The sequence below is a fragment of the Oncorhynchus mykiss genome, chromosome 24, assembly GCF_013265735.2.
Source record: "Oncorhynchus mykiss isolate Arlee chromosome 24, USDA_OmykA_1.1, whole genome shotgun sequence".
NCBI lineage: Eukaryota > Metazoa > Chordata > Actinopteri > Salmoniformes > Salmonidae > Oncorhynchus > Oncorhynchus mykiss.
Window position 1 is genome coordinate 27,458,482 of NC_048588.1, and position 16,967 is coordinate 27,475,448.

At 40.7% G+C, this 16,967-nt stretch overlaps 1 protein-coding gene across 3 annotated transcripts in view; it reads left to right on the forward strand.

The window, feature by feature from the left end:
* The window catches only part of LOC110503383 (ephrin type-A receptor 4), a 78,404-nt gene that overhangs the window by 39,300 nt on the left and 22,137 nt on the right, over positions 1–16,967 (forward strand). For all 3 annotated transcript variants that reach the window (XM_036961268.1, XM_036961267.1, XM_036961266.1), the window contains exons 5-7: positions 2,407–2,742; positions 16,294–16,418; positions 16,596–16,755. In XM_036961268.1, the coding sequence (XP_036817163.1) occupies positions 2,407–2,742; positions 16,294–16,418; positions 16,596–16,755 (621 nt within the window). The remainder of the gene's footprint in view (positions 1–2,406; positions 2,743–16,293; positions 16,419–16,595; positions 16,756–16,967) is intronic.

Sequence of the window (16,967 nt, forward strand, 5' to 3'; positions counted from 1 at the left end):
ACGATGAGGGAGGGATGCTTCATCATAATGTTTAATGAGAACTGATAATGGATTGTCAGAAGGGGGAGGGGGTGAAGGTAGGGGTGATACTAATATTAACCATGTACACACACACACACATACACTATACATGAGGACCCACACCAGTTCTCCTCTTTACTTTCTATCCCTCTCTCTGTCCCTCTCCCTGTCCCTCTCTATACCCCTCTCTCTGTCCGTCTCTCTACCCCTCTCTCTGGCCCTCTCTCTGTCCCTCTCTCTTTCCCTCTCTCTACCCCTCTCTCTATCCCTCTCTCTACCCCTCTCTCTATCCCTCTCTCTACCCCTCTCTCTATCCCTCTCTCTATCCCTCTCTCTACCCCTCTCTCTATCCCTCTCTCTACCCCTCTCTCTACCCCTCTCTCTGTCCCTCTCTCTACCCCTCTCTCTGTCCCTCTCTCTACCCCTCTCTCTACCCCTCTCTCTGTCCCTCTCTCTACCCTCTCTCTACCCCTCTCTCTGTCCCTCTCTCTGTCCCTCTCTCTACCCCTCTATCTATCCCCCTCTCTACCCCTCTCTCTACCCCTCTATCTATCCCCCTCTCTACCCCTCTCTCTATCCCCCTATCTATCCCTCTCTCTACCCCTCTCTCTGTCCCTCTCTCTGTCCCTCTCTCTGTCCCTCTCTCTACCCCTCTCTCTACCCCTCTCTCTATCCCTCTCTCTGTCCCTCTCTCTGTCCCTCTCTCTACCCCTCTCTCTACCCCTCTCTCTGTCCCTCTCTCTACCCCTCTCTCTACCCCTCTCTCTATCCCTCTCTCTACCCCTCTCTCCACCCCTCTCTCTATCCCTCTCTCTGTCCCTCTCTCTGTCCCTCTCTCTACCCCTCTATCTATCCCCCTCTCTACCCCTCTCTCTGTCCCTCTCTCTATCCCTCTCTCTACCCATCTCTCTGTCCCTCTCTCTGTCCCTCTCTCTACCCCTCTCTCTGTCCCTCTCTCTGTCCCTCTCTCTACCCCTCTATCTATCCCCCTCTCTACCCCTCTCTATATCCCTCAATCCAAAAGGCTCATTTCCACCCAAAACATCCATATAGACTATAAGGAGCCTTTAGGTCCCTTTCAGTTGGAATGACCCCCCCTTTCCCATTCTCTGTCTTTCCCTCTCCCCTCTCCATTCTAATCATTGGCTTTTTGCTTCCTGGATGAACAGATGGTGTTTGTCTTCTCCTTCTGCCTCTCTCTCTCTCTCTCTCTGTCTCTCTGTCTCTCTCTCTCTCTCTCTCTCTCTCTCTCTTTCTCATCCTCTTCTTTACTAGTTGTAAATTGACCACACAAACACAAGTGCATGCATATACTTACTGACACACTCACATACACACACTCCTCCAGTCGTTCTCTTTTTCTCTCTGTTTCTCTCTCTCTCTCTCTCTCTCTCTGTTTCTCTCTCTCTCTCTCTCTCTCTCTGTTTCTCTCTCTCTCTTTCTTTCTCTCTCTCTCTCTCTCTCTCTCTCTCTTTCTCTTTCTTTCTCTCTCTCTCTCTTTCTCTTTCTCTTTCTCTCTCTCTCTCTCTCTCTTTTTCCTTTTTCTCTCTCTCTCTCTCTTTTTCTCTCTCTTTTTCTCTCTCTTTTTCTCTCTCTCTCTCTCTCTCTCTCTTTCTCTCTCTCTGTTTCTCTCTCTCTCTCTCTCTGTTTCTCTATGTAATCATTTATTGCCACGTCGCTCCTCCAAAAATAACACTGATAATTAATTTCCATTGTGAAATGATTCGTCAGTAGATGGACTGGCATTCATATTTCACCCCGTGTCCATCCCTTTGCTCTCCCATGTGACCTTCATTACTCAGAATGAGGGGGGGGGGGGGGGGGGGGGGGGGGGAGTTACGGTTAACATTATAAAACACAGACCCTAGATCAAGGTCACTTCTTAATTACAGGATTGAAAACAAACTCTGTCAAATAAGAAAGTCCCTAAGGAAGTCCCATGGGCAGATTTGGGTCCAGCAGGGTTAGGCTCACTGGCATGGTAACTTACTACACATCCAACAGTCATTTGATTTGATATCTTGACTAAACCATTTTGAAGTTGGTCTTACTAACTTCCCGATTGAAAAGAAAAGAAGACTTCAGGAGTTGTTAGCTAGTTCACTCAATTCCAATCGGTTAGCAGTGACTGCAAACTAGAATAAGGATTTAATCACTTAGCTACATCCACCACAGACAAACACTATTCTTGATTGCCCCAAAACAAAACATTTAAATGATTTAGTGTTAATGATTTTGCAACACCAAAGTCAACCCAGTCACTTCAAACCTAGTTGTGAACCACAGCTGCTTTGTCTGACAGTATACCCATGACTTTGGCAAAGTGAGAGTACTCCAGGCCACCTCTCTAACCCTGTACCTTTCTCTCCCTCCTATCGGTGCCAGGGCCCCCGACGGCCCCGCTCCACCTCATCTCCAATGTCAATGAGACGTCGGTCAACTTGGAGTGGAGCACCCCCCTCTCCTCTGGCGGACGCCAGGACCTCAGCTACAACGTGGTGTGTAAACGCTGTGGGCCCGAGGGGACACGGTGTCAGCCCTGTGGGAACGGGGTCCACTTCAGCCCCCAGCAGCTGAGCCTCAGGGCCACCAAGGTGTCTATCAACGACCTGCAGGCCCATACAAACTACACCTTTGAAATCTGGGCTGTCAACGGGGTCTCCCAGCAGAGCCCTGGACCTGAGCAGGCCGTGTCGGTGACAGTCACTACCAACCAGGCCGGTGAGTTGGGGTTGGGGTTGGTTGGGGGGAGATGTGTGTGGCTGGAGACTGTTGTTGTTGGTTGTGTTATCGTGGTAAAGGCTGAGATGCGCTTTGAATGTTTGAATATCTGTGCCCTTTTATTTTCTTTTAAAGGGAATGGGGAATCAGACAACATTTCCATTCTAATTAATTGTATTGATTTGGTTAGACTTAATGAAGTTGTTGCGGTCTGTTGGGCAGGGCTGTGTGTGAGTGTCTGTGTCCTTGCCTGTGTGTGTGTACTGTTCCATTGGAGTGGGATCATTAATACCATGCCTGGTCCTCTACAACCACAGTAGAGCTCTCTGTCTCTGCCTGGTGGTGCGCTGAAAGGCCCCTATTGTTTTGTCGTTCGGCCATTTTTGTTGTGCAAATGTGTTTTATGGCTGTGACCTTCCCTTTCCCCTGTGATAGATGATTCTTACCTCTGGTTTTACTGCTGTGTTTTGGGTGGCTGGTTAAGTGCCTTTTTGTGTTGTTGATTTTATCACTGATTTCCATCCCTGGGAAAAGAGAATATCTCTTTCTGGTTAGGACAGTGACTAGGGGATTCAGACTGGCTATTTATGATGGCTTGATTAATCTGGTCTGGGGAGAAAGGGGAGATGAATGGATCTAGAGCTGCTGTGAAACCAGTTGTCCTGCGAGCCAAACCTATGTCAGAGTTGTGTTAGTTAAGATTCTCTTTCTCTCTCTCTCTCTCTCTCTCTCTCTCTCTCTCTCTCTCTCTCTCTCTCTTTCTCTCTCTTTCTCTCTCTCTCTTTCTCTTACTCACTCTCTCACTCTCTCTTTCTCTCTCATGCACACACACACACATACAGTACATACACACACATGTACACACACAGATTCATATCCATGTGTGTAGCTCTGGGGTGATCATCTTACTGGAAATAGTGAGATATAATAATTATGTTGCCTTTGGCTCGTCAATAAAGCATGTCTCACAACTGTTCTCCATTCTCTAATACTTAAATTAAGTTGGTCCTCCATAGCTGAAGACATTGTGAGTGTGTGTGCATGCGTAGTCATGCTTGTGCATGCGTAGTCATGCTTGTGCATGCGTAGTCATGCTTGTGCATGCGTAGTCATGCTTGTGCATGCGTGGTCATGCTTGTGCATGCGTGGTCATGCTTGTGCATGCGTAGTCATGCTTGTGCATGCGTAGTCATGCGTGTGCATGCGTGGTCATGCTTGTGCATGCGTAGTCATGCTTGTGCATGCGTAGTCATGCTTGTGCATGCGTGGTCATGCTTGTGCATGCGTAGTCATGCTTGTGCATGCGTGGTCATGCTTGTGCATGCGTAGTCATGCTTGTGCATGCGTGGTCATGCTTGTCCATGCATAGTCATGCTTGTCCATGCGCGTGAGGGAAAAATGTCCGCGTGTGCAGATTATTTTGTGTGTTGTGTAGAATGTGTGCATGTGTCTGAGTGTGTGTGTCTGAGTGTGTGTGTCTGAGTGTGTGTGTGTTTTAGTTAGAGAATGCCTGTGCATGTGTGTGTGTTTTAGTTAGAGAATGCCTGATTTCTCCCCTAATACTCAGTAGCAGTTTTCAGAAATCTAGTTTCATCCCCTGTAATCCAGACAGTCGTCTGTGACTGACCCTCTCTCTATATCACCCCATCCAGACAGTCATCTGTGACTGACCCTCTCTCTGTATCACCCCCATCCAGAGAGTCATCTGTGACTGACCCTCTCTCTATATCACCCCATCCAGACAGTCATCTGTGACTGACCCTCTCTCTATATCACCCCATCCAGACAGTCATCTGTGACTGACCCTCTCTCTATATCACCCCATCCAGACAGTCATCTGTGACTGACCCTCTCTCTATATCACCCCATCCAGACAGTCATCTGTGACTGACCCTCTCTCTATATCACCCCATCCAGACAGTCATCTGTGACTGACCCTCTCTCTATATCACCCCCATCCAGACAGTCATCTGTGGCTGTCCTTCTATATCACCCCCATCCAGACTGTCATCTGTGGCTGTCCCTCTCTCTATAGCACCCCCATCCAGACAGGCATCTGTGGCTGACCCTATCTCTATATCACCCCCATCCAGACAGTCATCTGTGGCTGTACCTCTCTCTATATCACACACCTCTATATCATCTCTATATTATGATATTATGATAGATGTGTTATGAAAGATGTGTTATGATAGATGTGTTATGATATTATGATAAATGTGTTAAGATATTATGATAAATGTGTTATGATATTATGATAGATGTGTTGTGATAGATGTATTATGATACTATGATAGATGTATTATGATACTATGATAGATGTATTATGATATTATGATAGATGTGTTATGATAGATGTATTATGATAGATGTGTTATGACATATGTGTTATGATAGATGTGTTATGATAGATGTGTTAGGATAGATGTGTTAGGATAGATGTGTTAGGATAGATGTATTATGATAGATATGTTATGATAGATGTATTGTGATAGATGTGTTATGATAGATGTGTTATGATATTATGATAGATGTGTTATGATAGATGTATTATGATAGATGTGTTATGATAGATGTGTTATGATAGATGTGTTATGATAGATGTGTTATGATAGATGTGTTATGATATTATGATAGATGTGTTATGATAGATGTATTATGATAGATGTGTTATGATAGATGTATTATGATAGATGTATTATAATAGATGTATTATGATAGATGTGTTATGATAGATGTATTATGATAGATGTATTATGATAGATGTGTTAGGATAGATGTGTTAGGATAGATGTATTATGATAGATATGTTATGATAGATCTATTATGATAGATGTGTTATGATAGATGTATTATGATAGATGTGTTATGACATATGTGTTATGATAGATGTGTTATGATAGATGTGTTAGGATAGATGTGTTAGGATATATGTGTTAGGATAGATGTATTATGATAGATATGTTATGATAGATGTATTGTGATAGATGTGTTATGATAGATGTGTTATGATATTATGATAGATGTGTTATGATAGATGTATTATGATAGATGTGTTATGATAGATGTGTTATGATATGATGATAGATGTGTTATGATAGATGTGTTATGATTGATGTATTATGATAGATGTGTTATGATAGATGTGTTAGGATAGATGTGTTAGGATAGATGTATTATGATAGATGTATTATGATATGATGATAGATGTGTTATGATAGATGTGTTATGATAGATATGTTATGATAGATGTATTATGATAGATGTATTATGATAGATGTGTTATGATAGATATGTTATGATAGATCTATTATGATAGATGTGTTATGATTGATGTATTATGATAGATATGTTATGATAGATGTATTATGATAGATGTATTATGATAGATGTATTATGATAGATGTGTTATGATATGATGATAGATGTGTTATGATAGATGTGTTATGATAGATGTATTATGATAGATGTGTTATGATAGATGTGTTATGATATGATGTGTTATGATAGATGTATTATGATAGATGTGTTATGATAGATGTGTTATGATAGATGTGTTATGATATTATGATAGATGTGTTATGATAGATGTATTATGATAGATGTGTTATGATAGATGTGTTATGATAGATGTGTTATGATAGATGTGTTATGATATTATGATAGATGTGTTATGATAGATGTATTATGATAGATGTGTTATGATAGATGTATTATGATAGATGTATTATAATAGATGTATTATGATAGATGTGTTATGATATTATGATAGATGTATTATGATAGATGTATTATGATAGATGTGTTATGATAGATGTATTATGATAGATGTGTTATGATAGATGTATTATGATAGATGTGTTATGATAGATGTATTATGATAGATGTATTATGATAGAAATGTTATGATAGATGTATTATGATAGATGTATTATGATAGATGTATTATGATAGAAATGTTATGATAGATGTGTTATGATAGATGTGTTATGATAGATGTATTATGATAGATGTATTATGATAGATGTGTTAGGATAGAAATGTTATGATAGATGTATTATGATAGATGTATTATGATAGAAATGTTATGATAGATGTATTATGATAGATGTGTTATGATAGATGTATTATGATAGATGTATTATGATAGATGTGTTAGGATAGATGTGTTAGGATAGATGTGTTAGGATAGATGTGTTATGATAGATATGTTATGATAGATCTATTATGATAGATGTGTTATGATAGATGTGTTATGATACTATGATAGATGTATTATGATAGATGTGTTATGATAGATGTGTTATGATAGATGTATTATGATACTATGATAGATGTATTATGATAGATGTGTTATGATAGATGTGTTATGATAGATGTATTATGATAGATGTATTATGATAGATGTGTTATGATAGATGTATTATGATAGATGTATTATGATAGATGTATTATGATAGATGTGTTATGATAGATGTGTTAGGATAGATGTGTTAGGATAGATGTATTATGATAGATGTATTATGATAGATATGTTATGATAGATCTATTATGATAGATGTATTATGATAGATATGTTATGATAGATGTATTATGATAGATGTATTATGATAGATGTATTATGATAGATGTATTATGATAGATGTATTATGATAGATGTATTATGATAGATGTATTATGATAGATGTATTATGATAGATGTGTTATGATATGATGATAGATGTGTTATGATAGTTGTGTTATGATAGATGTATTATGATAGATGTATTATGATAGATGTGTTATGATAGATGTATTATGATAGATGTATTATGATAGATGTATTATGATAGATGTGTTATGACAGATGTGTTAGGATAGATGTATTATGATAGATGTATTATGATAGATATGTTATGATAGATCTATTATGATAGATGTGTTATGATAGATGTATTATGATAGATGTGTTATGATAGATGTGTTATGATAGATGTATTATGATAGATGTATTATGATAGATGTATTATGATAGATGTGTTATGATATGATGATAGATGTGTTATGATAGATGTGTTATGATAGATGTATTATGATAGATGTGTTATGATAGATGTGTTATGATAGATGTGTTATGATATGATGTGTTATGATAGATGTATTATGGTATGATGTGTTATGATATATGTGTTAGGATAGATGTATTATGATAGATGTGTTATGATATGATGATAGATGTGTTATGATAGATGTATTATGATAGATGTGTTATGATAGATGTATTATGATAGATGTGTTAGGATAGATGTGTTAGGATAGATGTGTTATGATAGATGTGTTAGGATAGATGTATTATGATAGATGTGTTATGATATGATGATAGATGTGTTAGGATAGATGTGTTATGATAGATGTGTTAGGATAGATGTATTATGATATGATGTGTTATGATAGATATGTTATGATAGATCTATTATGATAGATGTATTATGATAGATGTGTTATGATATTATGATATATGTGTTAGGATAGATGTATTATGATAGATGTGTTATGATATGATGATAGATGTGTTAGGATAGATGTGTTAGGATAGATGTATTATGATAGATGTATTATGATAGATATGTTATGATAGATCTATTATGATAGATGTGTTATGATAGATGTGTTATGATAGATGTGTTATGATAGATGTGTTATGATAGATGTATTATGATAGATGTGTTATGATAGCTGTGTTATGATATTATGATAGATGTGTTATGATAGATGTATTATGATAGATGTATTATGATAGATGTGTTATGATAGATGTATTATGGTATGATGTGTTATGATATATGTGTTAGGATAGATGTATTATGATAGATGTGTTATGATATGATGATAGATGTGTTAGGATAGATGTGTTAGGATAGATGTATTATGATAGATGTATTATGATAGATATGTTATGATAGATCTATTATGATAGATGTATTATGATAGATGTGTTATGATAGATGTGTTATGATATTATGATAGATGTGTTATGATAGATGTATTATGATAGATGTATTATGATAGATGTGTTATGATAGATGTGTTATGATATTATGATAGATGTGTTATGATAGATGTATTATGATAGATGTGTTATGATAGATGTATTATGATAGATGTATTATAATAGATGTATTATGATAGATGTGTTATGATATTATGATAGATGTATTATGATAGATGTGTTAGGAAAGATGTATTATGATAGATGTGTTATGATATGATGATAGATGTGTTAGGATAGATGTGTTATGATAGATGTGTTAGGATAGATGTATTATGATATGATGTGTTATGATATATGTGTTAGGATAGATGTATTATGATAGATGTGTTATGATATAATGATAGATGTGTTAGGATAGATGTGTTAGGATAGATGTGTTATGATAGATGTGTTAGGATAGATGTGTTAGGATAGATGTGTTATGATAGATGTGTTAGGATAGATGTATTATGATAGATGTGTTATGATATGATGATAGATGTGTTAGGATAGATGTGTTATGATAGATGTGTTAGGATAGATGTATTATGATATGATGTGTTATGATATATGTGTTAGGATAGATGTATTATGATAGATGTGTTATGATATAATGATAGATGTGTTAGGATAGATGTATTATGATAGATGTGTTATGATAGATGTATTATGATAGATGTGTTATGATAGATGTATTATGATAGATGTGTTATGATAGATGTGTTATGATATGATGATAGATGTGTTATGATAGATGTGTTATGATAGATGTGTTATGATAGATGTGTTAGGATAGATGTGTTAGGATAGATGTATTATGATAGATGTATTATGATAGATATGTTATGATAGATCTATTATGATAGATGTGTTATGATAGATGTATTATGATAGATATGTTATGATAGATGTATTATGATAGATGTATTATGATATGATGATAGATGTGTTATGATAGATGTGTTATGATAGATGTGTTACTATAGATGTATTATGATATGATGATAGATGTGTTATGATAGATGTGTTATGATAGATGTATTATGATAGATGTGTTATGATAGATGTGTTATGATAGATGTATTATGATAGATGTGTTATGATAGATGTGTTATGATAGATGTATTATGATATGATGTGTTATGATATATGTGTTAGGATAGATGTATTATGATAGATGTGTTATGATATGATGATAGATGTGTTATGATAGATGTATTATGATAGATGTGTTATGATAGATGTATTATGATAGATGTGTTATGATAGCTGTGTTATGATATTATGATAGATGCGTTATGATAGATGTCTTATGATAGATGTGTTATGATAGATGTATTATGATATGATGTGTTATGATATATGTGTTAGGATAGATGTATTATGATAGATGTGTTATGATATGATGATAGATGTGTTATGATAGATGTCTTATGATAGATGTGTTATGATAGATGTATTATGATAGATGTGTTATGATAGATGTGTTATGATATTATGATAGATGTGTTATGATATTATGATAGATGTGTTATGATATTATGATAGATGTGTTATGATAGATGTGTTATGATATTATGATAGATGTGTTATGATAGATGTATTATGATATGATGTGTTATGATAGATGTGTTATGATATTCTCTGTGAAAAGTCACTTGGGCCATTGCCCTTGATCAAGGCTGAGGTTTCTGTAGGAAGATTGCAGAGGGAAGGAGAGATTCCTACTTTCACCATGAACAATCCCCCTGGTAAATCATTTACGCTGTAATCCCTTCACCCCTCAGGGTGAAGAAAGGGGTGTGTGTGGGGTTGAGGGGTGGCGGTCAGAGTTTTGGGAGGATGTCCAGCTTTGTGCCGACCACAGGCTGTAAATGAATGTTTTTAAAGTTTATGAGATCCAGAATCTTTGGTCTACATCTTGTGTGTGTGTGTGTGTGTGTGTGTGTGTGTGTGTGTGTGTGTGTGCGTGTGTGTGTGTGTGTGTGTGCGCGTGTGTGTGTGTGTTTGGCAGTGTGCGTGTATTTGTGTGTGTATGTCTCAATGTGATCCTTGGTGTGTATAATGTGTAGGTAGTGAGTTAGTGCATGCCATGCAAGTGTTTGTCATTGTGTGTGTGTGTGTGTTTCCATCCCTATAGTGAATCGGACATGCATGCGAAAACAGGGACGTGGGTGGAAACCTTTTTATTGGGGATCTCGTATGGGGAAATGTTTTCTCGACTCCCTGAAAAACGTCTCCCCACAGTTTTTTCCTCTGTGGCAGCAAATCAAGTGATTCCAATCTGGTAACCAGACTCCGATACAGCGACCACATGTTCTCTACAGCCTTTGTTTCTTTAATGGCAAATCATAATCCACCACATATTCTCACAACAACACGGTCTGACCACAGCTGGTCCAGTTACCTGAATACCTCAGAACGAACATGCTCACAAAGTCAAACTCATTCTCTTTCAATAAAAATCTAATCAAATCAAATTTGATTTGTCACATACACATGGTTAGCAGATGTTAATGCGAGTGTAGCGAAATACTTGTGCTTCTAGTTCCGACAATGCAGTAATAACCAACAAGTAATCTAGCTAACAATTCCAAAACTACTACCTTATAGACAGACACAAGTGTAAGGGGATAAAGAATATGTACATAAAGATATATGAATGAGTGATGGTACAGAGCAGCATAGGCAAGATACAGTAAGTAGATGGTATTGAGTGCAGTATATACATATGAGATGAGTATGTAAACAAAGTGGCATAGTTAAAGTGACTAGTGATACATGTATTACATAAAGATGCAGTAGATGATATAGAGTACAGTATATACATATACATATGAGATGAATAATGTAGGGTGTGTAAACATTATATTAGGTAGCATTGTTTAAAGTGGCTAGTGATATATCTTTCTCGCTCTCTGTTTGACAAACTAACTCACTCAAGAGTGTAACTTACTCACAGAGTCCAACTCTTTCTCACTGTGACATACAGACTCAGAAAGTAGCTCAAAAAGTAGCTAGCTCATCAAACTTACCCACAAAGACATTTCCATCCATCCAGGGAGCAAACATTCAACCAATCTCAGTTTGTCTGTGTTGCTCGTTCCCAACTAATGTGTCTCTGCTAGCTAATATATGCATGGGCTGCTGTGTGACATTGAGTTTCTCCACTGTCTGTGAGAGATAATGTTAGTATGTGTGTTTACATCTGTCTGTTGGCATAATGACTTTGTGTGTGTGTGTGTGTGTACCCGCCCACGTGCATGCATGCTTGGGTGTGTGTGAGTGTTGCGGCGGGCGAGCTGTAAAAGAGTTTTTGGAGCACATTATTGAGAAATGAGATCTGAATATTCATTGCTGTTCCACTTAGTATTCCAGGAGCGTTTTAGCCCACGCTTTCAGAGGCGGTAAGACATTACAGATCTGCCCCACATTCAGGTCTGTCTACAGAGGTGCCGGTCAGGCAGCTAGTTTACACTGTTATTCTCCAATCTAGCCCTGTTGTTACATCTCTAATCTCCTGCTTCGCCTGTCTTAGCTTGATCCTGACCGTGTGTTTGGCGTGTGATAGAGTCTCAACGTATGTGAGTGTAGGCTTACATGTGTCTTATGTGTGTGGGTTTTTGTGTGTGTGCTCGCGTGCATGAATGTGTGTGTGTGTTTTTATCTCCTCTTAAACTTGTCCCTGATTGATTGTACAGGGTGTGTCCATCCATTGTAACCCCCACCTCCTCTATATGGAGCCTCAGAAGGAACCACTCACAGAATCACTCATCTTTAACTTCACATTAGCCTTGGGAAAAAGCAACAAGAAGTCCAGAACCCGATTAAATCTCCATATCTGTCATCGTTGGAGAAAAGATGGATGTGTGGATTACCTAAGGGGAATGGGCCGGCTGACCCTTTGGGTTTCTTTCTGGTCGGGAGCGTCCCTGGCCACCCCCGGGGGGCCCTTCAAAGTGGGTCTGGCTGCCAGGCGCCCTCCAGTAAGATTGATCTGAGGGTTGCAAATGGGCACAGTTCTAATTGTTTAACAGAGACGCAACACTTTAGCCTGACCGACAGGATGACACAACCCAGGGAAATCTATTTACCGCCACTCACTCCGAGAGCTGTCTGTACACCCCCCCCCCCCTTCCACGTCCCAGACCCATCGCCCCCCTCCAATCCCCACCGCCCCCACCACTGAAACCAAACCCATCGGTGGTGCTTGGATTCCAGGCCTGGTTGAACTCAATCCCTCTCTAAAAGCCTGGTTGTGTTAGCGTTAGCGTGAACACTAGCCTCCCGGGACAGTAACTCCTGGACTGGTCAGGAGCAATAGAATGTATATAACATCACAGATAATTCAATCATAATCGAGGATGGGGGTTGCCTCATTAATCACAGCAGTGTAATTGTTTAAAAGGCAGCAGCAGGTAGAATGTGTAGGATAGCAAGGTTACAGTAGCCAGAGTCACGGGTCAGAGATTCACTTAGCCTCTACAGTAGACCTACTCTAGCTAACTTTACTGTAAATGGCAGAATGTAGGCTACCGAAACATCGGCAACAACGTTTTTCCTGCGTTTGTGCTTTTGCTTAGTGATGTAAAGATAATATAAGTTAGCCTATGGTGGAGATTCGGTCCGTGTGTGACTGGGTCTGTGTGTGACTGGGTCTGTGTGTGACTGGGTCTGTGTGTGACTGGGTCTGTGTGTGACTGGGTATGTGTGTGACTGGGTCTGTGTGTGACTGGGTCTGTGTGTGACTGGGGCTGTGTGTGACTGGGTCTGTGTGTGACTGGGTCTGTGTGTGACTGGGTCCGTGTGTGACTGGGTCTGTGTGTGACTGGGTCTGTGTGTGACTGGGTCTGTGTGTGACTGGGTCTGTGTGTGACTGGGGCTGTGTGTGACTGGGTCTGTGTGTGACTGGGTCTGTGTGTGACTGGGTCTGTGTGTGACTGGGTCCGTGTGTGACTGGGTCCGTGTGTGACTGGGGCTGTGTGTGACTGGGGCTGTGTGTGACTGGGTCTGTGTGTGACTGGGTCCGTGTGTGACTGGGTCTGTGTGTGACTGGGGCTGTGTGTGACTGGGTCTGTGTGTGACTGGGTCTGTGTGTGACTGGGGCTGTGTGTGACTGGGTCTGTGTGTGACTGGGTATGTGTGTGACTGGGTCTGTGTGTGACTGGGGCTGTGTGTGACTGGGTATGTGTGTGACTGGGTATGTGTGTGACTGGGTCCGTGTGTGACTGGGTCCGTGTGTGACTGGGTCCGTGTGTGACTGGGTCCGTGTGTGACTGGGTATGTGTGTGACTGGGTATGTGTGTGACTGGGTATGTGTGTGACTGGGTCCGTGTGTGACTGGGTCCGTGTGTGACTGGGTCCGTGTGTGACTGGGTCCGTGTGTGACTGGGTCTGTGTGTGACTGGGTCCGTGTGTGACTGGGTCCGTGTGTGACTGGGTACGTGTGTGACTGGGTCCGTGTGTGACTGGGTATGTGTGTGACTGGGTATGTGTGTGACTGGGTATGTGTGTGACTGGGTCCGTGTGTGACTGGGTCCGTGTGTGACTGGGTCCGTGTGTGACTGGGTCCGTGTGTGACTGGGTCTGTGTGTGACTGGGTCTGTGTGTGACTGGGTCCATGTGTGACTGGGTACGTGTGTGACTGGGTCTGTGTGTGACTGGGGCTGTGTGTGACTGGGTACGTGTGTGACTGGGGCTGTGTGTGACTGGGTACGTGTGTGACTGGGTACGTGTGTGACTGGGTCTGTGTGTGACTGGGTCTGTGTGTGACTGGGTCTGTGTGTGACTGGGTCCGTGTGTGACTGGGTCTGTGTGTGTAATGTGTGTAGTGTATATGGGGGAAGGGTTATTGGGTATGGAAGCCTTACCAGGGATTTAATTGGAGGCCATTGAGGAGGTGAGAGGCAGGAAGGGTCTGGAAGGATGTGTGTTTCTCCCTGCAGGCTTCTACAATGCCAACATGTTACTTGCATAAACATTCTTCTCTGTGACCTGGAATTTTTATTTAGGAGCACCAGTGCGCCTAGAAAAAGGAAGGATTCTAGCTTTAATATCTCACATTTCTTCCTTGTGCTCCTAAATGTCTTTGTGTGCACCTACATTTTTCAACTTGTGTGTGTGTACTCTCCCTACCTGCTACCTGACTGTGTGTGTGTGTGTGTGTACTCTCCCTACCTGACTGTGTGTGTGTACTCTCCCTACCTGTCTCTCTCTCTGTGTGTGTGTGTACTCTCCCTACCTGTCTCTCTCTGTGTGTGTGTGTGTGTGTGTGTACTCTCCCTACCTGACTGTGTGTGTGTGTGTGTGTACTCTCCCTACCTGACTGTGTGTGTGTGTACTCTCCCTACCTGTCTCTGTGTGTGTGTGTGTGTGTGTGTGTGTGTGTGTGTGTGTGTGTGTGTGTGTGTGTGTGTGTGTGTGTGTGTGTGTGTACTCTTCCTAGCTGTCTGTTTATCTGTGTGATCCTCTGTCTATAACTGTATTTCTCTGTTCTTGAGTGTGTGCTGGTGTTTTTGTAGCCTCTGCATTTGTCAGTCCTTTTCTATCAGTAAGTGGATGGTTTTTTCTTTTACAGACAATGATATCCATATGGATGATGTGTCTTTGTAGTGTCGTCTGTGCCTGACTCTGACCCAATGTGTGTTGTTAGTCTCTGAAAAAGAGGTTTGATTTTTGGAGCGAGTGGGGAGGGAGTGTGTGTGAGCTGTTATCTGTGTTTTAACCTTCACATGTTGAAGTGGTAACACAGACAAAGAGCAGCTGGTTGAAATACTGTCTCATCATGTGCTGCTGTAGAATGGCCTTTAGATAATGATCTCTGTCTACGTTTAATAAAAACTATTGATTGGCTCCGTTGAAGACGGGCGGCAGGTGGCCTAGTGGTTAGAGTGTTGGACCAGTAACCGAAAGGTTGCAAGATTGAATCCCTGAGCTGACAAGGTAAACATCTGTTGTTCTGCCCCTGAACAGGCAGTTAACCCACTGTTCCTAGACCAGTTAACCCACTGTTCCTAGACCAGTTAACCCACTGTTCCTAGACCAGTTAACCCACTGTTCCTAGACCAGTTAACCCACTGTTCCAAGGCCGTCATTGAAAATAAGAATTTGTTCTTAACTGACTTGCCGAGTTGAATAAAGATAAATAAAACAGGGCAACAGCAGGGGAGATGTCACAGCAATGTAGTGGTTTCACAGGGTGACTGAAGAATTGGTGGAACAGGAAGTGAGATAGCTTGGAGCATCAGCTATGTGGAGAAGGCATTGGGATGGGTTGTTTTGATGTTTTCATTGGACCATTGGACTCCTTAGCTGTAACGCTGTAGCCGTAGTCATTTATCCGTACAGTGCCTAAGCTCTTGGACTGGGAGCCAAGCTGACAGACAGACAGAGTTGATTGCCTCATGGCATGGTCTGGTGCTTGACTTTCTCAGAAAGAGCAATAGGAAAGAAGCAGATATAGTGTCTCAGATGGTCAAAACAACAAGACAGGAAAGGTCAATGCTAAAATCTCTCTTTTTTTCTATTCTTTTTCTCCCTAGCCCCGTCTCCCGTCAACTCGATCCAGGCCAAGGACATCACCAGACACACCATCTCCCTGGCCTGGCAGCAGCCTGAGAAAGCCAACGGGGTCATCCTGGAGTACGAAGTCAAATACTACGAGAAGGTGAGGTGGGAAAGGCAGTTCTCTGGGAAATGCAGCTTTTTCCCCCATGCTTCAAAATAACATTGAACCTGACAGGTTGAGAATTGTCAATTTTTATTAAGAGTGAAAAGGTGAAGCTGAAGTAAGAACCTGTGACATGCCAGGAAAACCACCCTAACTATTTTCTCTGTCCTTCAGGACCAGAATGAGAGGAGTTATCGCATCATCAAGACGTCATCTAGGAACACTGACATCAAAGGCCTGACCCCTCTGACTTCCTACGTGTTCCACGTGCGCGCTCGCACCGCCGCCGGCTATGGGGAGTTCAGCGCTCCCTTCCAGTTCATGACCAACTCTGGTGAGTGGAGCACTGACTAGACAGCATCGAACAAATCACTGTGATGATGTCACAGTGACACAGAGGAAGTGACACTCGCTACCCACTTACATCTTTCTCACAGCTTCTAAGATGTCGAAACATGAATGAGATAGACATAGTGTGGGCAGGATGACTCTGTTCTGTTTTATAATAAAACATTGGGATCCCTCTAAGAAGAGGTGTCTGTGTGG